Here is a 24,963-nt window from a genome sequence, read left to right on the forward strand (position 1 = left end):
ACACAACCCTTTCCTGTTAATACAATAGAACTCACATGCAAAAAGGTCTTGGTTCGACCCGAAATGGCCGATAAAGGCAAAGGCAAGGGCATCGTCATCAGCAATCCTCGCATGTCGGATATATCACAAAAGGAGATTGCTCGAAAGGCTTTGGACGAGAAGGCTAAAAGGTCCGAAGACGCCGGGGGGCAGGCACAGTTAATAAACCAAACACATCAGCCTAGCCCCAGCATCGTAGATGGTCCGACACCTACGTGCGGACAATCCGGTGCTCAGACAAATGGTTCGGCTAACTCAGCCGGACAGTCCACCTATGACCAAAGGCGTCAACCTCTACACAAAGCAAGGAAAAAGACGCAAGGTCAAAGCACATATAATCGGCGGATCAAAGCCGATCCTACTTTTGATCAGTTGCTCTCCAAAAATACTAGCAAAAAGACTGTTCCACGTGATAGGTCAACAAAGAAACCCCGGTCACCTGCTAAAACAAAACGGTCAAACAAAACGACCCGAAAGGCGACACAACAAGCATCGCCTATTCATTCTATGAGACCAGGGTATTTTCCACCTATTTACTCATCGTCGGTATATTATCCTGTTCAAATATGGAATGGTACGATGATGAATCCATGGTATATGTATAGTCCATTTGTCTATCCAGGCTGGGGGCACCTCCATTCTATTCCTATTGATCCATTGATCAAACGGTCATGGCCGAGAAAGATACAATCTGAAACGGCCTTTATACATTGGTGCTTTATTGAATGAGCTCCATATTGAAAAGCCGGTGACTTACATCAGGCTTAGTTCATATGCTTTTGGTTCGTCAACCTTCACCAAAAGGCAGGGGGGCATATGTTGGAGGTCAAATTGAGCAGCGCGGACAGTCCGGCGCTGAGGCCGGACGGTCCGCGGTCCGGACAGTCCGCGGTGGTGGCGCGGACGGTCCGCGCGCGCGCAGAGTCAGTTAGGGTTCCTAGTTTCTCGCGGGATTTGTTACCTAAAACCGCGGGATTAACTCGGGAAACAGTTGGAAACGGATCCAGACCTCCCCTTTATATAGATGAAGGGCTACGGCCGATTGAACCCCCAACAATCGAACAAATCAAGTCTATTACTCGTTTTTACCTTATGCATTAGGAGTAGTTCTAGTCTAGTTCTAGTGTAGCCCTAGTTTAGTATTCCAATCCTCAAATTCTCTGCCTCTCCTCGACTCTACGTCGATTAGGGGAGTCTAGGTCGGCCGGCCCGAGCCTAGACAACTCCTAGGATCTCTCCTCCCCGACGGGGTCCCTCCCGGGAGCGAGATCCAGGCGCCGCCGGCGATCTTCCGCCGCCCCTGCGCACGCGCGGACCGTCCGGCCCTAGGGCGCGGACCGTCCGGCCGTCAGGCAGGGAACCCGGGCTCCTGCACCAGGTCGCGGACCGTCCGGCCCTGTGCCGCGGACCGTCCGCGTCTGACCAGGGAGCACCGCCGCCTCACACCAGGTCGCGGACCGTCCGGCCCCAGGCCGCGGACCGTCCGCGTCTAACCAGAGAGCACCGCCGCCGGTTCTTCTTGAGTGATTGACGCTCCGAAAAGGCGTCAACATGATGTTAGTGTGTTAGTATCGTAATACAATGTTTTCAGATGAGATTGGACTTAGCTATAGATGATGAATCTAATGAACAATATTTGATGTTAACATGTTAGTATCGTAATCGATTTTTACACCAGATATGTTGCCATTAAAATATAACTCAACTTTTGACGTGTAACTTGAAAGGTCAAGTTTATATTGCGAGAATCCCCTGTGTTTTTCAATAGTAAACAGACAAGTCTGTGATTTCTACTGCGCGTCACCGGACGGGCGTCTGACGATGATTACGGTGGCGGTGGGCGGTGGCCACGGTTACGGCGTCCTGTCGAGTGTCGACGAACTCGTCCGCCTCTTTTCTTTTTCGCGGTTGGCGCTGCCGCTACCAGAAAACAAGGGATGAGAAAACCGGGGATCGCGGGATTTTTTCTTCTTCTTCACGAGCGTTAATCGTGCCGTCCGTTTTCCTCCTCCATTCAGCCGGGTAACGATGGATGCCGCCAGGATACCATCTTGCCGAGTAGATAGAGATAGAAGACGATAAAAGTTGATCCTTTTTATTATTATCTGTTTTCCATTCCACCGTTTTGGTATGAATTGCACAGAGCGTTGCCGATTCCTACGCCTGGTTGTTGGCCAAGGTGGGTGGTCGTTGCTTGAGGCTCCGAAACTCCAGGACCTCCAACGTCACTGACGGCACGAGTCGTGCGCAACGCACGGCGCGTTGAAGCCGGCGCCCGAATCGGATAGGCTCGACGGCGATGTGATGATAAGTAGCAGATGACCAGAGTCTACTCTCCCCAGTCGAGCGAGAGTGAAGAGTCGTAGCGGAGCGGAGCGGAACTGAGTGTCGATCGCCGACTCGAATCGCGGAGGCCGGTACCCGGGGATGAGGGTTCAGGACGGGGACGTGGACGGCGGCGGCGAGGTGACCGCGCCGCCGCAGCACCTGGTGTTCGCCTACTACATCACCGGTCACGGCTTCGGGCACGCCACCCGCGCCCTCGAGGTCCGCCGCCGCTCCCTCCGCCCGCTTGCGGCTTGCCTGCCTGGTGCCGGCGCGTACCGTTTCCTGACCCCATCCTCTCCAGGTGGTGAGGCACCTGGTCGCCGCGGGGCACGACGTGCACGTGGTCACCGCCGCGCCCGAGTTCGTCTTCACCACCGAGATCGCCTCCCCCAGCCTCCACATCCGCAAGGTCCTGCTCGACTGCGGCGCCGTCCAGGCCGACGCCCTCACAGTGGACCGCCTCGCCTCGCTCGAGAAGGTTTGTTTTTTGTTTTTTTGTTTTTGGCTCTGCTTTGCAAAGCACAACTCGATCGCCCCCCTTCGTTTCTCGAGTTCTTAATAATAATGGTGCGCGGAGTGCAGTATCACCAGACGGCCGTGGTGCCCCGGGAGTCCATCCTCAAGACCGAGGCGGAGTGGCTCAACTCCATCAAGGCCGACCTTGTGGTACCAATACTATGATCACTGATCGTTACCGGTTCCTGTTGTCACTCTTCTGTCTGAACATCTCTGCACACCGAGTAGAGCTTAACTGAACCCACTTGAGCAAACGCTGGCAGGTTTCAGATGTTGTACCCGTCGCGTGTAGGGCAGCTGCAGATGCTGGCATTCGATCCGTGTGCGTCACAAATTTCAGGTAAGCGGCGGTCCCGTTGCTTGTTTGTTTCCGCGTGTCGTTAAGGGCATGGAGGAATGCTGATAAACACTAGAATACGCTATAGTCTGTTATATTTAATTTTGATTAGTGTCTGGGCGATCTGCCTGTAATTACTACAGGCAACATGTAAATTTGGGGATCGGATCCCCTGACGTCGAAGTCACCTGACGCACCTATATTTTCTGCAGCTGGGACTTCATTTATGCAGAGTACGTTGTAGCTGCTGGACATCATCATCGCTCAATTGTGTGGCAGGTACCTCACTCACATAGTTCGTGAATCGTGACACCTACATAAAATGGTTGGGCTGGTGGGGGTGTAAAGCAGCACAAATGATAAAATTCAGATCCAAGCTTCTCTCTGGGAGCGAATTTAAAAACGCATGGGTTAAAAGGCACTCTTTTTCAGTAGTGTTTCTGAGTTATACATGTAATCACCTAATGCGCTTTCCGCGAGATGCACATGGTCACAGACATGTGTTCTGCCCATCTGGCTGGGTGCTCAGTGGCCGCCGGCCTTCCGGTGTTACACGGCCTGTGTGTGAGAAGCATCTTCTTAGTGCAATGCAGCTGAAGCTGTTTTCTCCCTCCGTAGGTTTTTTTTATAGTTAAAGCAAGATTGCTGGCTGCAATTGCCTAACCTTGCTAAATTCCAACAGTCATGAACATACAAGTTTTTTTGGAAGAAAGAATTGCAGATAGTTCTTGTTTAGCATCTGGTTGTTCAATAATGTCACATTCTTTATGTTTATTTGCAATCTAGTAATTGTGCCGTCTGTTAATTAGCCATGTGTGCATCTTGACAACAATTGTAGATAGCAGAGGATTACTCCCATTGTGAATTCTTGCTCAGACTCCCCGGATACTGCCCTAGTATGTCACTAAGCCCGAATAATTGCTTTCTAACGATCTCAGCGTGCAGTTGTCATGAACAAGTTGTCAATTCTATTTTCTGCAGTGCCTGCTTTCCGTGATGTCATTGATGTTCCTCTGGTGGTCAGAAGATTGCACAGATCTAGAACTGAGGTCTGAACAACATTCTGTTTCAGAGTGGCGTCTTTGAAATTTGACACACTTGCTTTCTAAGTTCCATAATTTTCATGTTTCAGGTGAGAAAGGAACTAGGGATCGCAAATGATGTTAAGGTGGTCATTTTCAACTTTGGAGGACAGGTGAGAGAACTTGCTTAATTCTAGTATCTGATTGATGCCTGCCCACAACACATTTGTGTTCAATTGATTTGCCTATTTCCGGACTAGTACAGGTCAATCTGAATCAACTAGTAATCACAGATAACGTTCGTGGTATATCGCTACTCTATGATCAGATTTTGCATGTGTTGATGATGCATAAGCATCACTATATATTATTTTTCTAACGCAAATGGCAGGAGCTCTGCCTGTCACTTAATAGGGTGAGTTTTATATACAAGCATCAACTTATATTATACATGCCACAGTAGTTGAACTTAATATCATTATTAAATTTGGGTACTGATAGTTCCATTCCATGTTTCGACACAAGGTAGACTATCCAGGAAAAAACTGGTCCTCATTTTGTTTAAGTTATTTAAAAATATTTTCTATCTGTATGTAATTGTTCTAATTAGGACAATTGTACACATTAATAACATCGATTTTTTTTGCTATTTTCTTGTCTAGCCTGCCGGATGGGAACTGAAGAAAGAGTGGTTGCCTGACGGTTGGCTATGTTTGGTATGTTTTATATGATAGCAACATTTTCCCTGCCCCATTAATGCCTGACCAACACAGCTGACTAAAAATTTTATCTTTCTAAAAGGTATGTGGTGCATCTGATACTCAAGAGCTCCCTCTAAATTTCATTAAGCTTGCAAAGGATGCCTACACACCTGATTTGATGGCGGCATCTGACTGCATGCTTGGTAATGCCAACATTAAATTATTTGGTGTTTTGGGCTATTTAATGTCTTCTTTTTGTCTTGTCTGTCACTTACAAAAAAAATCGTGTTCCAATATAGGGAAAATCGGATATGGCACTGTGAGTGAGGCTTTGGCTTACAATCTGCCATTTGTATTTGTTCGAAGAGATTATTTCAATGAGGAACCATTTTTGCGGAATATGCTTGAGGTTGAAACATTTTGGGCCCTCACCTTACTTAAAGCTAATATAAAGTTGTGTGTTGTCATTAAGTACCTTGCCTGAGATTCTGTTCTGTGTTCTCTTCTGTTCCATAACAAAAAAAAGCATTATCAATGTGGCATTGAGATGATACGGAGGGATTTACTTACTGGCCATTGGAAACCTTATCTTCAACGTGCTATCACACTTCAACCCTGCTATGATGGTCCCATAAATGGTGGCAAGGTAATTCCTACTTATTCTCAGGCATGATCTTTAATATTATTCAGCAACTCATCAATCATGTTTTGCTTCTGTTTCTACAGAATAAATTGAAGTTGTCTGTGTCCCTTATTGTTAAGGGCCAAATATTTAGAAGCACTCAATTGCATGCAAATTAGTTCTTGCAAAGAGAAACTTAAAATCAACCTTTTGTTTTCATTGAACCAAATAGATAGAATGTGTGTGTGATTCATAAGTTGTTTAGATTGCATTGCATTACAATAGACTTATGTAGACAAGCTAATTCTGGTGTCAACAGGTAGCTGCACATATCCTCCAAGATACTGCTGTTGGGAAGAAGTATATTTCTGGAAAGGTGAGTTACTGTACAATTTATATTTAGACTTTGAGTCAAATTTGCCCTTTATGATGGACCTCCAAATTTCCGGCCAAGCTATGCCTTCTGAATTTTATTGTCAATAGTACAAGACTATTTTATTTTATGTTCAATAAACTTTCTTTTGGTTGCTAATACTTTTTGTTGTTTCACAATCCTACTGACCATGTTTTCCATGTGATTAGTTTTTTTTAAAAAAATTCTCATATAATTCATATGTGTTTGTTACTTCAGAATGTTCAATGACTGTCTGCATTTTATGTTACAATATTCTTGCTTTATTTAACAAGTGTAGTTGAGCGGAGCAAGACGGTTGCGTGATGCCATTGTGCTTGGCTATCAGCTTCAAAGGGCTCCTGGGAGAGATGTAGGAATTCCTTACTGGTATTCTCACTCTGAGAAAGAAATTAGTGTTGGCCCAGCGCCCACATCTCATGATATGAATGGAAGTGATGAGTCGTAAGTTTGTTTACACTTTTGTTCCCCTTTATGCTAACTGCGGTCTCTCTGAGATTAGTCTGCTGCATTCTAATACAAATTTGTTGACCTTTTTTGTTTTTCTCACAGATCGTTCGAGGACTTTGAGATACTCCATGGTGACATGCAAGGCTTAACTGATACTATGTCCTTTTTGAAGAGTTTATCAGGGCTTGTTGGAAATGACTTAAGAAGCCCTGAGAAGCAAACTCGAGAGAGGGCTGCTGCTTCTGTGCTCTTTGACTGGGAGGTACTCCTGCAGTGCGAATTCTGATAGTCTGTGCCTAGTTTTCTTCCTTCTCTATTTTAGGCAGGAAGAATGCATAAAATCTGATGGAACATCTTTCATTCCTTTATTTTGTTTGATAGATTCGGTCAATATGTTACAGAGAAATATTGTTGAGCAAAATTCTTATGCAATCATGAATTAAGAACAAGATTCATTTGTAATATTTAATTAATTGATTTTATTCTATTATAGGAGGAAATATATGTTGCAAGAGCACCTGGGCGATTAGACGTTATGGGTGGTATCGCAGATTACTCTGGAAGTCTTGTATTGCAGGTAAGTTTCACTGCAAAAGCAATCACCATTTGTTTCATAAATTACCATTACTAGTAATAACTATTAAACACATGTAAAACATGCTTTATATGCTTTCCTTTTTGTAACATTTTTCATAGCACTCTTTTTCTAATGAGCTCTATGGGTCCGATATCCACAAGCAAACCATTTTTTATTACTTATCAAGTTATCAACTATGGGGACACCACCTGTGTATCCGTAAACCTCTGACCCATCGATTTAATTTCAAACGTGGCAAAACAATGACTTTTCTTTTCATATTTAACATGCTAGATTTGTATGCCATTAATGCTGTATTGTCACATCTGATCCGGTTTATAAGGCATAATCTCACATGACAAGGTTTCCTAAATTATACTTCGACCATTCATTTATGTTATATTATATTGTTTATATTATGTTATTACAGGGACTGATTATCTCATAAATCTTAGTTACCTAGGAGCCTAGGACTACCTTCCCTAGTAAATTTGCACCTTTGCGCAATTGATCACTAAGCCTTCTGATGTGATATGGTGGTTCTTTTTTTGGCACGTGTTATTATTAAAATGTAGATGCCCATCCGAGAGGCATGCCATGTTGCTGTTCAGAGAAGTGACCCTACCAAACAGAAGCAATGGAAGCATACACAGGCTAGACAACTAGCAAATGGAGGAGCAGTACCAGTGTTACAAATTGTACGTTACAATCCTTAATCCTTCTATCCCCTTATCTTTTAAAAGCAGAGTCTTGTAATTCTGTGGAGATAAGACCCCCACATGTTTTCTAGAGTATATAGGCTTGGGTGTTTGGCCTTTGGGCCTTGTAATAGGGAGTTAGCCTTGTCTGTATTGTTTTGGTCCATTTTGGACTAAACTCCTTTTCTTCTTAATATAATGATGCACAGTTCCCTTGCACATTCGAGAAAAAATAGGAGCTGACAAGTGTTCTCTCGTATTTGTTTATTTCTCCTTAATGAAATGACATGCAGCTCTCTGTCTTGCGTTTGTTAAAAAAATAGGTGATCTTACTAAATATGTTTGCGCAGGTATCCTTTGGTTCTGAATTAAGTAATCGTGCACCTACGTTTGACATGGACCTTTCTGATTTTATGGATGGCGACAAACCAATATCTTATGATAATGTGAAGGAATACTTTTCTCGGGATCCATCCCAAAAGTAAGATGTTTTTATATTCGTCTACTATGAATAACTTTCATGTTTATTGATGTTTAATGAAACTTTTTCCATATCAGATGGGCTGCCTATGTTGCTGGAACTATTTTTGTATTGATGGCTGAACTAGGGGTGCGCTTTAAAGACAGCATGAGCATTTTGGTATGAGTAATCGCTAGTATGTGAAATTGCATCCATTTATCAACTTTTTGATATTGCGATATTAATGCTTGTATTAGTTCACATTGTTTTTCATATAATGTCCATATTAAGCAGTCATGCCTTCACATGTCAGACACATGTAACTGGAACATTTGTATCAGTTATCTTTGTTATTTTTGTTTGCATCCTCAGGTTTCTTCATCTGTCCCTGAAGGCAAAGGTGTCTCCTCTTCTGCATCTGTGGAGGTTGCTTCTATGTCTGCTATCGCCGCTGCCTATGGTTAGTATGTCTAGAGAGGATACATACAGCAATGTTTATTTCATTAAAGGAAGGCACAATTGCATAGGTGGCCTCACCTTGACCTCAACTTCGCATCCCCTCTTCCAACTTTGGCCCATTGCCCCTGCTTTGACTCATTCAACCGACTGCCGATCCTGGTTTTGCCTACTTTGGTGGCAGTGACAAAACCAGGGGCAAACATGCTGTTAGAGGTCAAAGTGAGAGCAGATTGCAAATTGCCCCTTGAGGCCTAGACCCTGTTTGGTTTCCAGGAATTGGAAAGCAATCTAATAATGAAATGAAAAAACCCTTTCTAGATATTGTTTCCAATTCATGGGATCCAAACATGACATTAAAAAAATAGCTATAGTATCTAGTTAATATATGTTGACATTTTGAGTCTCTTCAGGAATTATCCACGTCCTGATATTTTAGCTTTACATTTATACATGAAAAATGGCATCATTTCATGTGTTATTCTGGCTCCTAGGTTTAAACATTGCTCCAAGGGATCTTGCTTTGCTCTGTCAAAAGGTATAGTACACTGTCAAACTGTGTTAGGTTCATCGCTTTATCTATTCTCAAGCGAGTGAGTGTTGTCCGACATTTATACAGGTTGAGAATCGTGTCGTCGGAGCTCCTTGTGGAGTAATGGACCAAATGACATCTGCTTGTGGAGAAGCTAACAAACTCCTAGCAATGGTTTGCCAGGTTAGGAAGTCTTTTTTTTCCGACTAGCTGTTAGATCCAATCATTCCTCCATTTTGTCTCTATGCTGCCTTTCTGTATTTAATTAGTCAAAATTTCGCTGCAGCCTGCAGAAGTGAAGGAGTTGGTTAACATTCCAACTCATATAAGATTTTGGGGTCTTGACTCTGGGATACGTCATAGGTGCATAAATCGCTGACTGAGCTTTGTGGTTGGGATAATATTTTCTTGAACCTTGAATGGGTTAAGCTGGAGCTAATTCTGCTGTCTTTCGAGTTATGCAGTGTTGGTGGGACTGATTATGGGTCTGTAAGAGTAGGCACTTACATGGGCCGCAAGATGATCAAGTGTGCTGCATCCAACCTACTTTCAGAATTGTTGCTCTCGTGTACGTCTACGCAACCAGGCGACTCAAGTCCCGACGAATATGAAGGACATGGCGTCGACCTCCTGAAATCTGAAGCGTCAATGGAGTATCTATGCAACTTACCACCACATAGGTCAGACTCACCTTATTGAAATTGGCATGGAACACTCGTGTTGTGCAGTTTCTTATGGCTACATTTCTACTTCAGGTATGAAGCTGTTTTCGCGAAAGAAATTCCGGAGACGATCACTGGCGATGCGTTTTTAGAGAAGTATGGAGACCACAACGATGCGGTAACAGAAGTTGACCCAAAGCGGTCTTACTGTGTCAAGGCTCCTACTAGACATCCCATATACGAGAACTTCCGAGTCGAGGTTTGACATCTTGAAGCTCACTTCGATGAACCTTTATGGTCGTATCATGATCCTGTGAACTTGCTTTAACTAAGCCTCGTTTCTTCCCGACCCTGTCTGATAAGATCATTCTATCTCTGAGTCGTGTTATGCTTCTGGTGTGTAGGCCTTCAAAGCGTTGCTAACAGCTGCCAAAACAGACGAGCAGCTCTCAGCCCTTGGAGAGCTGATGTTCCAGGTAAATTTGTGCTTATCAGTAAAAAAAAACATCATTTTTTTATTTTCTCAAGGCAGCAAAAGGCTTAGCCTCAGTATTTTATCAGAACGAGAGAACAGAAACAAGAAGTGTTCTGTTGCAGTGTTGCACAGCTTATTTGCTGACATTTTGGGCCGTCTCTCTGATGGCAGTGCCACTACAGCTACAACGCTTGCGGGCTCGGCTCTGACGGCACAGACAGGCTAGTGAATCTAGTTCAAGAAATCCGGCACAGGAAGAGCTCGCGCGCCGGAGGGCCCAGCCTGTTCGGCGCGAAGATCACCGGCGGAGGGTCCGGCGGCTCGGTCTGCGTGATGGGGAAGAACTGCCTGAAAAGCAGCGAGGAGATCCTCGAGGTGCGACTGCTTTCCACCATTCACCAGAGACCCCCATTACGAACCAAATCATAGTAGTTGTGCGCGTGCGTGCGTGTTCATGGTATGATGCTAACGTATGTATGGACTTGTCTGGGTCTCTTCAGATCCAGAAGAGGTACAAAGCGGCGACTGGGTACCTCCCGACTGTTTTCGACGGCTCGTCTCCCGGCGCCGGCAAGTTTGGGTACCTGAAGATTCGGCGCCGGTCCACGTCGCCGTCTGATTGAAGAAGAAGAAGAAGGAAGAGCTCTGCTCGGTCGGCCGTACCCTCACGGTCGTATTGATCGTATCGTATCCCACGCACTACGCCCAAGATGCCAATAAATGGGACAGATTGATCGGCAATAATAATACTAGTAGCCATAGAAAACTCTAGTGATAAGCTGCGAAACAACTTGTATGTCGAAGAAAATATTTGAAACCATGGTATCTTTGTGGTCGATATCTGAAGTGAGATGATGTGAATGGCTATTGGCGTATGTTCATGTTTGAGCTGTACGGAGAAGAAAAGGCCGTATCCAACAAGAGTTCATCTGCATAGTTACCTCAAACACATTATAGAATGCACTGAATATAAGAGATAAGCAAGCTGATAAATATATCCTAAATTGTCATCTACAATAAATTTTAGGAAATGAAACCTCTTTAGAGGGAATTAAACGGCTTTAATTAGATTTAATCAATTTGCCTCACAGTTTAGTCTTCGTCTTCATCGATATAATTAGTTGTGATTATATTAAATTTAATACCTATAATTGATATTTAAACATTCAATGTCATTCTAAATTAAGCAAACACCCACATGGTTTCAGGTTACATCTCATCTCTCTTGTTAAAACTGAACTACTATTCCATTATGAGTTATGACTTTTATCAGAGCATCTATTTGCCTTTCATCTTCATGGTGTGCAAGTGCAAGTACAAGCTGCAGTCTCTCTCAGAAAGAAAGAAAGAAGATGGAGAACAAAATCAACGGAGATCGAGTAAGTAGTACATAGAATTTCATGAAACCCCCTGCTCCAATGGGTCGCGAGTCGCGACCGCGATGGAGCGACAGAGGGATCCGGGCGCCGCCATCCATCAGCGTCAAGCCTCCTGGACCCTGACCTTGCTCCCGCAGCACCCGCCCGCCGTCGCATCGCCGTCGGCGGAGTGGCGGTCCAGGAACTCGCGGTTCTCCTTCCAGACCTCGCCGTCGTCGTACACCTCCTTCTTCCAGATGGGCACGGACGCCTTGAGCTCGTCGATGACGTAGCGGCAGGCCTCCATGGCGTCGGCGCGGTGCGTGGCGGAGGCGGCCACGAACACGCTGGCCTCGCCGGCGGGGACGGCGCCCAGGCGGTGCGCCACGGCCAGCCGCCGCAGCGCGTGCCGCGACCGGGCCTCCCGCAGTATGGCCGCCAGGCGGCGCCGCGCCATGGCCGCGTACGCCTCGTACCGGAGCTCCACCACGCGCCGCCCCGCGAAGTGGTCCCGCGTCGTGCCCTCGAACGTCGCGATGGCGCCCGCCGACAGGTCGCGCACGTGGTCCACGTACCGCGCGATGTCCAGCCGCCCCGACCCTTCCTCCACGATCTCGATCAGGTCCTCGGCCGCCGCTGCCGGCGGCGTCTCTTCGGGAGGAGGAGGAGGAGGCGTGAGGTCGCCGCCCGCCATGGGATGGGAAAGCTGGGATCTTTGGACTCTTCGATTGACCTAGCGGAGCACGGATTGGAACTGGAGTCGTCGCGTCGGGTGGGGACTGGGGAGAGAGAGAGAGAGCAGATAAGGCTATGTGCTTGTGCGGCCGTGCGGGGAAGGGCCGAAGGAAGGTCAAGGCAAGGCAGGTGGAGGAGGAGCTGCCGGAATGACGAGACTGCCCTCCAGCTGATTACGAGTGCAATGAGGTAGGCGAAGGCGCCAAGCTGCTTCCTGCCTGCCAGTCTAAGACTCACTGTTTGATCGTGAACACCAACTGTTGCCAACATAATCCCCATGATATGACAGGTATGTAGCCGTCTCCAATAAAAGAAACCTCTTCTCTCACATTAGAAGCTTAATTCCGATCGGCCGGGACATGAGGGCATGTATTGGCTCGATCAAATATAAAAGATAGTTAAAAAGCTATATTATATAATCTTAAAATACTAGACCATAAATATAGTTAAAAGATAATATATATGAGCAGTCGTGTAAAGACATACTTTTGTAGAGTCTGTCTTTTGTTTTTTTAATTAGCTCCTAAAGATTGTTCAATAGACTTTATATTAAGCTCGTACTCTATATCGGTACTAGTGGCTAACGAGCCTAGCGCTCACAATAGTTTGTATGAACTTAAAAAAAAATACACATATAATAAGGAGATATTGTACCTAACGCTATTGATATAAATTAACATTGAAGGTTCTTTTTTGGCAGGGATGAGCACCGATATGATGCTATATATGTATATATAATTTTGATAGCATTTTCAAGTTGATCATCATTCAAAATACAAAGGATGAAACGATCAAATATTTTCAGTGTAAGTTAGTACGATCTAAAGGCTAATTATATATGCATGTATTGCACATTAGTTTAAAAAAGCAATCACATAAACAATCTTCGTGCTCCATCTAAGTGGGCCATTGTCCGAAATTAAGTATAAAATTGACCACACCAACTGACCTTAAATTCTTAATATGTAGTAGTATGGTTGAATGGTTATCTATATGTGCGGGCGATATAATTAGGTAGAAAAGGTTTGGTAGGATCGATAACAAAAGATGACACAAAATGTAGACAATAGCTAAATTTCATTCAGTTTCATGTGGTTCCATATAGCATTATCTTGGTGGTCCTTTTGATCCGTGGGATCTCTGATTTTGAATGGTCTTTGTTTGAGCCTGTTAAATGAAAGGTAGAACTCTAATAATCTTGCTGATCATTATGTAGCAAATGTATTGTTTATGTAAAAGCATACATAGGAATATTTAATACTTTTTATCGTACATTTTCTCTTCTATAATGATTTCAATTACTTTGTCAGATTATGTGTCTTTGTTTTTTATTTCAATAGTTGCATCATAGTTTCATCTAGGTGCATGAGTTGCAAACTTGAAGTCTTGGAAAGTTCCCCAAAAATATATTATTTAGGATCAACTGCATAAAGCAGCATATAGAAAAGTAATGCAAATGAGTAGATATAAAGACTGACCGATTCTAATTGTAAAAAGTAAACTGTGCGCAAAAGTACATATAAATAGAGCTCGTTGCAAAGCATGACTCCAATTTGTTCACAGGAACCAAAAAAAGAGGAGCACAATGAACATGTGGACATGGAAAGCATCCCTAAAGTATTTTAGCTACCTAACAGTCCAACAACTAATTTACTAAAAACGGCGAACAATTAAACTAAATAGGACAAATATTAGAGTATTGAAATGCTTATGTGACGAGAGGAAATGGTAAAACATAAAGGAAAAACATAAATCTAGAAGTAAGATTGGGATACGTATTTGTCTCCTAGGGTTTTTTATTCAGAGTTGAAAGTCGCCTAGAGGGGGGTGAATAGGGCGAAACTGAAATTCTCAAAAATAATCACAACTACAAGCCGAGTTAGCGTTAGAAATATAATAGAGTCCGTGAGAGAGAGTGCAAAACAAATCGCAAGCGAATAATGAAGTGAGACACACGGATTTGTTTTACCGAGGTTCGGTTCTTTTAAACCCACTCCCCGTTGAGGAGGCCACAAAGGCCGGGTCTCTTTCAACCCTTTCCCTCTCTCAAATGGTCCCTCGGACCGAGTGAGCTTTCTCTTCTCAAATGCTTGGAACACAAAGTTCCCACAAGGATCACCACAAGATTGGTGTCTCTTGCCTTAATTACAAGTGAGTTTGATCGCAATGAAGATTGAAAGAAAGCACGATTGCAAAAACCAAGCGACAAGAGTGACAAATAACACACGGATCACTTTCTCTCTCAAGTCACTAATCACTAAAGATCTCTTTTCTCAATTGTGAAACTTGGAGAGATGGAGGCTTTGAATGTGTCTTGGAATGGATTGCTAGCTCTTGTATTGAATGTTGAAGGTTGGAATGTTTGGATGTAGTGAATGGAGGTGGTTGGGGTTGTATTTATAGCCACCAACCACTTCCTAGCCGTTACTCCATTCTGCTGAGCGCGGACGGTCCGCCGGCCAGGTCCGGACGGTCCGCCCCTGTAGATCAACGGCTGAAAATGCAACGGTCAGCAGTAACGGCTATATCAACGGCTATATTGCATTTAATGCGTCGTCAGATGTCAGACAGACCCAGTCGCGGACGGTCCGGTCGTGCACCCCGGACAGTCCGCGAGGCCGCTATAATTCATTCTTCCGAACCCGTCACCTTCGGGTTTTTTCGGATCCTTGCCTACCGGACTGTCCGCACCTGAGGCCGGACGTTCCGAGCGAGGTCCCAGACGGTCCGCGCTTATCCTCCGGACGGTCCATAGTGCAGACTCGGATTTTTGCATTGGTTCTGTCCAAGGGTCATCCTTGTGTCGCGGACGGTCCGCCGCAAGGGTCCGGACGGTCCGCGCTTGGCCTGTTTTTCCAAAAAGCTTCTCCTGTCCGGAATAATCTACGGTATTCTGGACAGTCGATTTAGTATAGTTGTAGATGAACCTTTGACACATGTAGAACATATAATCTAGAGCAAACTAGTTAGTCCAATTATTTGTGTTGGGCAATTCAACCACCAAAATCAATTAGGAAGTAGGTGTAAGCCTAATTCCCTTTCAATCTCCCCCTTTTTGGTGATTGATGCCAACACAAACCAAAGCAAATATAAAAGTGCATAATTTGAACTAGTTTGCATAATGTAAGTGCAAAGGTTGCTTGAAATTGAGCCAATAAGAATTCTTGCATGGATTGTTTCTTTATTTTTAATATTTTGGACCACACTTGCACCACATGTTTTGATTTTGCAAACCATTTTGTAAATTCTTTTCAAAGTTCTTTTGCAAATAGTCAAAGGTAAATGAGTAATAATTTGTAAAGCATTTTCAAGATTTGAAATTTTCTCCCCCTGTTTCAAATGCTTTTCTTTTGACTTAAATAAAAAACTCCCCTAAATGAGATCCTCCTCTTAGTGTTCAAGAGGGTTTTGATATATCATTTTTGAAATACTACTTACTCCCTCTTTTGAACACAATAAGGTACTAATTTGAAATTTACCAATTGAAAATCTCCAATTTTAAAATTAGTGGTGGTGCGGTCCTTTTGCTTTGGGCTCATACTCTCTCCCCCTTTGGTATGAATCGCCAAAAACGGAATCATTAGAGCCCTGAAATACTATCTTCTCCTTTGGTCATAAATAAATGAGTTAAGATTGTACCAAAGACGAAGTCCTTTTGTTCTCTCCCCCAAAGATGGAGAGTGACATGGAGCGATGGCGAAGGATGAGTTACGGAGTGGAAGCCTTTGTCTTCGCCGAAGACTCCAATTCCCTTTCAAAACACCTGTGACTTGGTTTGAAATAGTCTTGAAAACATATTAGTCATAGCATATGAAAGAGACATGATCAACGGTATATAAATGAGCGATGTGTGCAACTTAGCAAAAGAAATTGCGCGAATCAAGAATATTGAGCTCATGCCTAAGTTTGTTAAAAGTTTGTTCATCAAGAGGCTTGGTAAAGATATCGGCTAATTGATCTTTAGTGTTAATGTAAGAAATCTCGATATCTCCCTTTTGTTGGTGATCCCTTAAAAAGTGATACCGAATGGCTATGTGTTTAGTGCGGCTATGTTCGACGGGATTATCCGCCATCTTGATGGCACTCTCATTATCACATAGCAAAGGGACTTTGGTTAATTTGTAACCGTAGTCCCGCAGGGTTTGCCTCATCCAAAGCAATTGCGCGCAACAATGGCCTGCGGCAATGTACTCGGCTTCGGCGGTGGAAAGAGCAACCGAATTTTGCTTCTTTGAAGCCCAAGACACCAAGGATCTTCCCAAGAACTGGCAAGTCCCCGATGTGCTCTTTCTATTGATTTTGCACCCCGCCCAATCGGCATCCGAATAACCAATTAAATCAAATGTGGATCCCCTAGGATACCAAAGCCCAAACTTAGGAGTATAAGCCAAATATCTCAAGATTCGTTTCACGGCCGTAAGGTGAGCTTCCTTAGAGTCGGCTTGGAATCTTGCACACATGCATACTGAAAGTCGCCTAGAGGGGGGGTGAATAGGGCGAAACTGAAATTTACAAATATAAACACAACTACAAGCCGGAGTTAGCGTTAGTAATAAAGAAATGAGTCGGCGAGAGAGGGCGCAAAACAAATCCCAAACAAATGAACAAGTGAGACACGGAGATTTGTTTTACCGAGGTTCGGTTCTTGCAAACCTACTCCCCGTTGAGGAGGCCACAAAGGCCGGGTCTCTTTCAACCCTTCCCTCTCTCAAACGATCCACGGATCGAGTGAGCTTTCTTTTCTCAACCACTTGGAACACAAAGTTCCCGCAAGGGCCACCACACAATTGGTGCCTCTTGCTTCGATTACAAGTGAATGTTTGATCACAATGAAAGAGTTCAAGAAGAAAGAAAGCAATCCAAGTGCAAGAGCTCGAAAGAACACAAGCAAATCACTCTCTCTAGTCACTATGGAGTTGTGTGGGAATTGGAGAGGATTTGATCTATTTGGTGTGTCTAGTATTGAATGCTAGAGCTCTTGTAGTAGATGGGAAGTGGAAAACTTGGATGCAATGAATGGTGGGGTGGTTGGGGTATTTATAGCCCCAACCACCAAATGTGGCCGTTGGGAACCTGTCTGTTCGATGGCGCACCGGACAGTCCGGTGCACACCGGACAGTCCGGTGCCCCCTGCCACGTCACACTGCCGTTGGATTCTAGCCGTTGGAGCTTCTGACTTGTGGGCCTGCCAGGATGTCCGGTGCACACCGGACATGAACTGTTCATTGTCCGGTGCACCAGAATGGGCGTGCCTGACGACTGCGCGCCACTGGCGCGCATTGAATGCGCCTGCAGGTAGCCGTTGGCGCGGAAGTGGCCGTTGCTCCGTGGTTCACCGGACAGTCCGGTGCACACCGGACAGTCCGGTGAATTATAGTGGAGCGGCTTCAATTAAACTCCCGAGGCTGGCGAGTTCCGGAGGCCGCGCTTCCTTGGCGCACCGGACACTGTCCGGTGTACACCGGACAGTCCGGTGAATTATAGCGCGCCGGCTTCCGAGAATTCCCGAGGGCGAAGAGTTGGAGTTGGAGTCCTCTGGGCGCACCGGACACTGTCCGGTGCACACCGGACAGTCCGGTGCCTTCAGCCAGAGGTGCCTTCGGTTGCCTCGTTGCTCCTTTGTTGAATCCAAAACTTGGTCTTTATATTGGCTAAGTGTGAACCTTTAACACCTGTATAATCTATACACTTGGGCAAACTAGTTAGTCCAAAGATTTGTGTTGGGCAATTCAACCACCAAAATTATATAGGAACTAGGTGTAAGCCTAATTCCCTTTCAATCTCCCCCTTTTTGGTGATTGATGCCAACACAAACCAAAGCAAATACAGAAGTGCATAATTGAACTAGTTTGCATAATGTAAGTGTAAAGGTTGCTTGGAATTTAGCCAATATAACTACTTACAAGATATGCATGGAATGTTTCTTTCTTATTTAGTATTTTGGACCACGTTTGCACCACATGTTTTGTTTTTGCAAATCCTTTTGTCAATCCATTTCAAAGATCTTTTGCAAATAGTCAAAGGTGAATGAATAAGAGTTTGCAAAGCATTTTCAAGATTTGAAATTTTCTCCCCTTGTTTCAAATGCTTTTCCTTTGACTTAAACAAAACTCCCCCTAAACGAGATACTCCTCTTAGTGTTCAAGAGGGTTTTGGTATATCATTTTGAAATACTACTTTCTCCCCTTTTTGAACACGATAGGAAAATCAATTGATAAATATTCAACACTAAGTTTTTGAAATCGGTGGTGGTGCGGTCCTTTTGCTTTGGGCTCCTTTCTCCCCCTTTTTGGCATGAATCGCCAAAAACGGAATCATTAGAGCCCTCGAAGTGCTTTCTTTCCCTATGGTCATAAAATAAATGCGTTAAGATTATACCAAAGACGAAGTCCTTTTGCTTGGTGCTCATGTTTTCTCCCCCTAGAATGGAGAGTTGCTTGGAGCGACGGCGAAGGATGAGTTATGTAGTGGAAGCCTTTGTCTTCGCCGAAGACTCCAATTCCCTTTCAATATACCTATGACTTGGTTTGAAATAGACTTGAAAACACATTAGTCATAGCATAGGAAGGGGATACGATCAAAGATATATAAATGAGTTATGTGTGCAATCTAACAAAAGAAATTGCGCGAATCAAGAATATTGAGCTCATGCCTAAGTTTGTTAAAAGATTGTTCATCAAGAGGCTTGGTAAAGATATCGGCTAATTGATCTTTAGTGTTAATGTAAGAAATCTCGATATCTCCCTTTTGTTGGTGATCCCTAAGAAAATGATACCGAATGGCTATGTGCTTAGTGCGGCTATGCTCGACGGGATTGTCGGCCATTTTGATTGCACTCTCATTGTCACATAGCAAAGGGACTTTGGTTAATTTGTAACCGTAGTCCCGCAGGGTTTGCCTCATCCAAAGCAATTGCGCGCAACAATGGCCTGCGGCAATGTACTCGGCTTCGACGGTGGAAAGAGCGACCGAATTTTGCTTCTTTGAAGCCCAAGACACCAAGGATCTTCCCAAGAACTGGCAAGTCCCCGATGTGCTCTTCCTATTGATTTTGCACCCCGCCCAATCGGCATCCGAATAACCAATCAAATCAAATGTGGATCCCTTAGGATACCAAAGCCCAAACTTAGGAGTATAAGCCAAATATCTCAAGATTCGTTTCACGGCCGTAAGGTGAGCTTCCTTAGGGTCGGCTTGGAATCTTGCACACATGCATACGGAAAGCATAATGTCCGGTCGAGATGCACATAAGTAAAGCAATGAACCAATCATCGACCGGTATACCTTTTGATCGACGGATTTACCTCCCGTGTCGAGGTCGAGATGCCCATTGGTTCCCATGGGTGTCTTGATGGACTTGGCATCCTTCATTCCAAACTTGGTTAGAATGTCTTGAGTGTACTTCGTTTGGCAAATGAAGGTGCCCTCTTGGAGTTGCTTGACTTGGAATCCTAGAAAATACTTCAACTCCCCCATCATCGACATCTCGAATTTCTGTGTCATGATCCTACTAAACTCTTCACAAGTAGACTCGTTAGTAGACCCAAATATAATATCATCAACATAAATTTGGCATACAAACAAGTCATTTTCAAGAGTTTTAGTAAAGAGTGTAGGATCGGCTTTTCCGACTTTGAATCCATTTGCAATAAGAAAATCTCTAAGGCATTCATACCATGCTCTTGGGGCTTGCTTGAGCCCATAAAGCGCCTTAGAGAGCCTATAGACATGGTTAGGGTACTCACTGTCTTCAAAGCCGGGAGGTTGCTCAACATAGACCTCTTCCTTGATTGGTCCATTTAGGAAGGCACTTTTCACGTCCATTTGATAAAGCTTAAAGCCATGGTAAGTAGCATAGGCTAATAATATGTGAATTGACTCAAGCCTAGCTACGGGTGCATAGGTTTCACCGAAATCCAAACCTTCGACTTGGGAGTATCCCTTGGCCACAAGTCGAGCTTTGTTCCTTGTCACCACACCATGCTCGTCTTGCTTGTTGCGGAAGACCCATTTGGTTCCTACAACATTTTGATTAGGACGTGGAACTAAATGCCATACCTCATTCCTAGTGAAGTTGTTGAGCTCCTCTTGCATCGCCACCACCCAATCCGAATCTTGAAGTGCTTCCTCTACCTTGTGTGGCTCAATAGAGGAAACAAACGAGTAATGTTCACAAAAATGTGCAACACGAGATCGAGTAGTTACCCCCTTATGAATGTCGCCGAGGATGGTGTCGACGGGGTGATCTCTTTGGATTGCTTGGTGGACTCTTGGGTGTGGCGGCCTTTGCTCTTCATCCTCCTTGTCTTCCTCATTTGTATCTCCCCCTTGATCATTGCCGTCATCTTGAGGTGGCTCATTTGATTGATCTTCTTCTTCATCAACTTGAGCTTCATCCTTATTTTGAGTTGGTGGAGATGCTTGCATTGAGGAGGATGGTTGATCTTGTGCATTTGTAGGCTCTTCGGATTCCTTAGGACACACATCCCCAATGGACATGTTTCTTAGCGCGATGCATGGAGCCTGTTCTTCACCTATTTCATCAAGATCAACTTGCTCTACTTGAGAGCCGTTAGTTTCATCAAACACAACGTCACATGAGACTTCAACTAGTCCAGTGGACTTGTTAAAGACCCTATATGCCCTTGTGTTTGAGTCATAACCAAGTAAAAAGCCTTCTACAGTTTTAGGAGCAAATTTAGATTTTCTACCTCTTTTGACAAGAATAAAGCATTTGCTACCAAAAACTCTAAAATATGAAATGTTGGGCTTTTTACCGGTTAGGAGTTCATATGATGTCTTCTTGAGGATTCGGTGTAGATATAACCGGTTGATGGCGTAGCAGGCGGTGTTGACCGCCTCGGCCCAAAACCGATCCGAAGTCTTGTACTCATCAAGCATGGTTCTTGCCATGTCTAATAGAGTTCGATTCTTCCTCTCCACTACACCATTTTGTTGAGGTGTGTAGGGAGAAGAGAACTCATGCTTGATGCCCTCCTCCTCAAGGAAGCCTTCATTTTGAGAGTTCTTGAACTCGGTTCCGTTGTCGCTTCTTATTTTCTTGATCCTTAAGGCGAACTCATTTTGAGCCCGTCTTAAGAATCCCTTTAAGGTCTCTTGGGTTTGAGATTTTTCCTGTAAAAAGAATACCCAAGTGAAGCGAGAATAATCATCCACAATAACTAGACAGTACTTACTCCCGCCGATGCTTATGTAAGCGATCGGGCCGAATAGATCCATGTGTAGGAGCTCCAGTGGCCTGTCAGTCGTCATTATGTTCTTGTGTGGATGATGAGTGCCAACTTGCTTCCCTGCTTGGCATGCGCTACAAATCCTGTCTTTCTCAAAATGAACATTTGTTAATCCTAAAATGTGTTCTCCCTTTAGAAGCTTGTGAAGATTCTTCATCCCAACATGGGCTAGTCGGCGGTGCCAGAGCCAACCCATGTTAGTCTTAGCAATTAAACAAGTGTCGAGTTCAGCTCTATCAAAATCTACCAAGTATAGCTGACCCTCTAACACTCCCTTAAATGCTATTGAATCATCACTTCTTCTAAAGACAGTGACACCTACATCAGTAAAAAGACAGTTGTAGCCCATTTGACATAATTGGGAAACGGAAAGCAAGTTGTAATCTAATGAATCAACAAGAAAAACATTGGAAATAGAATGGTCAGGAGATATAGCAATTTTACCAAGACCTTTGACCAAACCTTGATTTCCATCCCCGAATGTGATAGCTCGTTGGGGATCTTGGTTTTTCTCATATGAGGAGAACATCCTTTTCTCCCCGGTCATGTGGTTTGTGCACCCGCTGTCGAGTATCCAACTTGAGCCCCCGGATGCATAAACCTACAAAACAAATTTAGTTCTTGACTTTAGGTACCCAAACTGTTTTGGGTCCTTTGGCATTAGAAACAAGAACTTTGGGTACCCAAACACAAGTCTTTGACCCCTTGTGTTTGCCCCCAACAAATTTGGCAACTACCTTGCCGGATTTGCTTGTAAGCACATAAGAAGCATCAAAAGTTTTAAATGAAATAGCATGATCATTTGATGCAATAGGAGTTTTCTTTCTAGGCAACTTGGCACGGGTTGGTTGCCTAGAGCTAGATGTCTCACCCTTATACATAAAAGCATGATTAGGGCCAGAGTGAGACTTCCTAGAATGAATCTTCCTAATTTTGCTCTCAGGATAGCCGGCAGGGTACAAAATGTAACCCTCGTTGTCCTGAGGCATGGGAGCCTTGCCCTTAACAAAATTTGACAATCTTTTAGGAGGTGCACTAATTTTGACATTGTCTCCCCTTTGGAAGCCAATGCCATCCTTAATGCCCGGGCGTCTCCCATTATAAAGCATGCTACGAGCAAATTTAAATTTTTCATTTTCCAAGTTGTGCTCGGCAATTTTAGCATCTAGTTTTGCTATATGATCATTTTGTTGTTTAATTAAAGCCATATGATCATGAATAGCATCAATATCAATATTTCTACATCTAGTACAAATAGTGACATGCTCAATGGTAGATGTAGATGGTTTGCAAGAGTTAAGTTCTACAATCTTAGCACGAAGTATATCATTCTTATCTCTAAGATCGGCAATTGTAACTTTGCAAACATCAAAATCTTTAGCCTTAGCAATCAAATTTTCATTCTCTAATCTAAGGCTAGCAAGAGATACATTCAATTCATCAATCTTAGCAAGCAAATCAACATTATCATTTCTAAGATTGGGAATTGAAACATCACAAACATGTGAATCAACCTTAGCATTCAAACTAGCATTTTCATTCCTAAGGTTGTCAATAATCTCATGGCAAGTGCTTAGCTCACTAGACAATTTTTCACATTTTTCAACTTGTAGAGCGTAAGCATTTTTAACCTTAACATGTTTTTTATTTTCCTTGATTAGGAAGTCCTCTTGGGAGTCCAAGAGTTCATCCTTCTCATGGATGGCACTAATTAGTTCATTTAATTTCTCCTTTTGTTCCATGTTAAGGTTGGCAAAAAGAGTACGCAAATTATCTTCCTCACTACTAGCATTATCATCACTAGAAGACTCATATTTAGTGGAGGAGTTGGATTTAACCTTCTTCTTTTTGCCGTCCTTTGCCATGAGGCACTTGTGGCCGACGTTGGGGAAGAGGAGTCCCTTGGTGACGGCGATGTTGGCGGCGTCCTCGTCGTCGGAGGAGTCGCTAGAGCTTTCGTCGGAGTCCCACTCCCGACAAACATGGGCATCGCCGCCCTTCTTCTTGTAGTATCTCTTCTTTTCTCTCCTCTTGCCCTTCTTGTCGTTATCCCTGTCACTGTCACTTGATAATGGACATTTAGCGATAAAGTGACCGGGCTTACCACACTTGTAGCAAACCTTCTTGGAGCGGGACTTGTAATCCTTCCCCCTCCTTTGCTTGAGGATTTGGCGGAAGCTCTTGATGACGAGAGCCATTTCCTCATTGTCGAGCTTAGAGGCGTCTATTGGTTGTCGACTTGGTGTAGACTCCTCCTTCTTCTCCTCCGTTGCCTTGAATGCAACGGGTTGGGCTTCGGATGGGTCGCCAAGCTCGTTGATTTTCCTCGAGCCTTCTATCATGCACTCAAAACTTACAAAATGCCCGATAACTTCCTCAGGGGTCATTTTAGTATATCTAGGATTACCACGAATTAATTGAACTTGAGTGGGATTAAGAAAAATGAGAGATCTTAAAATAACATTTACCACTTCGTGGTCATCCCACTTCTTACTCCCGAGGTTGCGCACTTGGTTCACCAAAGTCTTGAGCCGGTTGTACATGTGTTGTGGCTCCTCCCCTTTGTGAAGCCGGAACCGACCGAGCTCCCCCTCGATCGTTTCCCTCTTGGTGATCTTGGTGAGCTCGTCTCCCTCGTGCGCGGTTTTGAGCACATCCCAAATCTCCTTGGCGCTCTTCAACCCTTGAACTTTGTTATACTCCTCTTTACTTAGAGAGGCGAGGAGTATTGTTGTTGCTTGAGAGTTGAAGTGCTCGATTTGGGCCACCTCATCCTCATCATAGTCCTCATCCCCTACCGACGGTACCTGTGCACCAAACTCAACAACATCCCATATACTTTTGTGGAGCGAGATTAGATGAAATCGCATTAAATCGCTCCACCTAGCGTAATCTTCACCATCAAAAGTTGGTGGTTTGCCTAATGGGACGGAAAGTAAAGGTGTATGTTTGGAAATGCGAGGGTAGTGTAGGGGGATCTTACTATACTTCTTGCGCTCTTGGCGCTTAGAAGTGACGGAGGGTGCATCGGAGTCGGAGGTCGATGTTGATGAAGTGTCGGTCTCGTAGTAGACCACTTTCCTCATCCTCTTGTGCTTGTCGCCTTTCCGATGCGGCTTGTGGGAAGAAGATTTCTCCTTCTTCTCTTTGTGGTGAGAAGAAGAAGACTTTTTCTCCTTCCGTTTGGAGGAGTCCTTCTTCTTCTCCTTCCTCTTGGTGCGGGACTCTTCCGATGAAGTGCTCCCGTGGCTTGTAGTGGGCTTTTCGCCGGTCTCCATCTCCTTCTTGGCGTGATCTCCCGACATCACTTCGAGCGGTTAGGCTCTAATGAA

General features: G+C 44.2%; 2 protein-coding genes across 3 annotated transcripts; one reads left to right on the forward strand and one right to left on the reverse strand.

Annotated features, from left to right (window-relative positions):
• The first annotated feature begins 1,794 nt into the window (after nucleotides 1-1,794).
• Nucleotides 1,795-11,175, forward strand: LOC103654924 (L-arabinokinase). Of its 2 annotated transcripts, XM_008681731.4 has the most exons (29): nucleotides 1,860-2,061; nucleotides 2,183-2,586; nucleotides 2,669-2,845; nucleotides 2,950-3,033; nucleotides 3,147-3,223; nucleotides 3,433-3,499; nucleotides 4,059-4,116; nucleotides 4,202-4,269; nucleotides 4,353-4,415; nucleotides 4,905-4,958; nucleotides 5,044-5,146; nucleotides 5,243-5,352; nucleotides 5,470-5,589; nucleotides 5,885-5,941; nucleotides 6,258-6,421; nucleotides 6,530-6,689; nucleotides 6,921-7,004; nucleotides 7,580-7,702; nucleotides 8,053-8,183; nucleotides 8,261-8,342; nucleotides 8,535-8,622; nucleotides 9,113-9,156; nucleotides 9,238-9,333; nucleotides 9,437-9,513; nucleotides 9,615-9,830; nucleotides 9,906-10,071; nucleotides 10,217-10,288; nucleotides 10,459-10,662; nucleotides 10,788-11,175. In XM_008681731.4, the coding sequence occupies exons 2-29, from the start codon at nucleotides 2,467-2,469 to the stop codon at nucleotides 10,908-10,910; spliced, it is 2,988 nt and encodes a 995-aa protein (XP_008679953.1). In that variant the 5' UTR covers nucleotides 1,860-2,061; nucleotides 2,183-2,466; the 3' UTR covers nucleotides 10,911-11,175. The 2 variants fall into 2 exon arrangements, with proteins under 2 accessions (XP_008679952.1, XP_008679953.1); XM_008681730.4 differs by having other exon boundaries at nucleotides 1,795-2,586.
• A 339-nt stretch (nucleotides 11,176-11,514) lies between these two features.
• On the reverse strand, nucleotides 11,515-12,454 carry LOC100284923 (uncharacterized). Its single transcript, NM_001157818.2, has one exon. It carries the CDS (start codon nucleotides 12,337-12,339, stop codon nucleotides 11,770-11,772), a length of 570 nt encoding a protein of 189 aa, NP_001151290.2. The 5' UTR covers nucleotides 12,340-12,454; the 3' UTR covers nucleotides 11,515-11,769.
• Nucleotides 12,455-24,963: the final 12,509 nt, after the last annotated feature.

The sequence above is a fragment of the Zea mays genome, chromosome 4 (assembly GCF_902167145.1).
Source record: "Zea mays cultivar B73 chromosome 4, Zm-B73-REFERENCE-NAM-5.0, whole genome shotgun sequence".
NCBI classification, from domain to species: Eukaryota; Viridiplantae; Streptophyta; class Magnoliopsida; order Poales; family Poaceae; genus Zea; species Zea mays.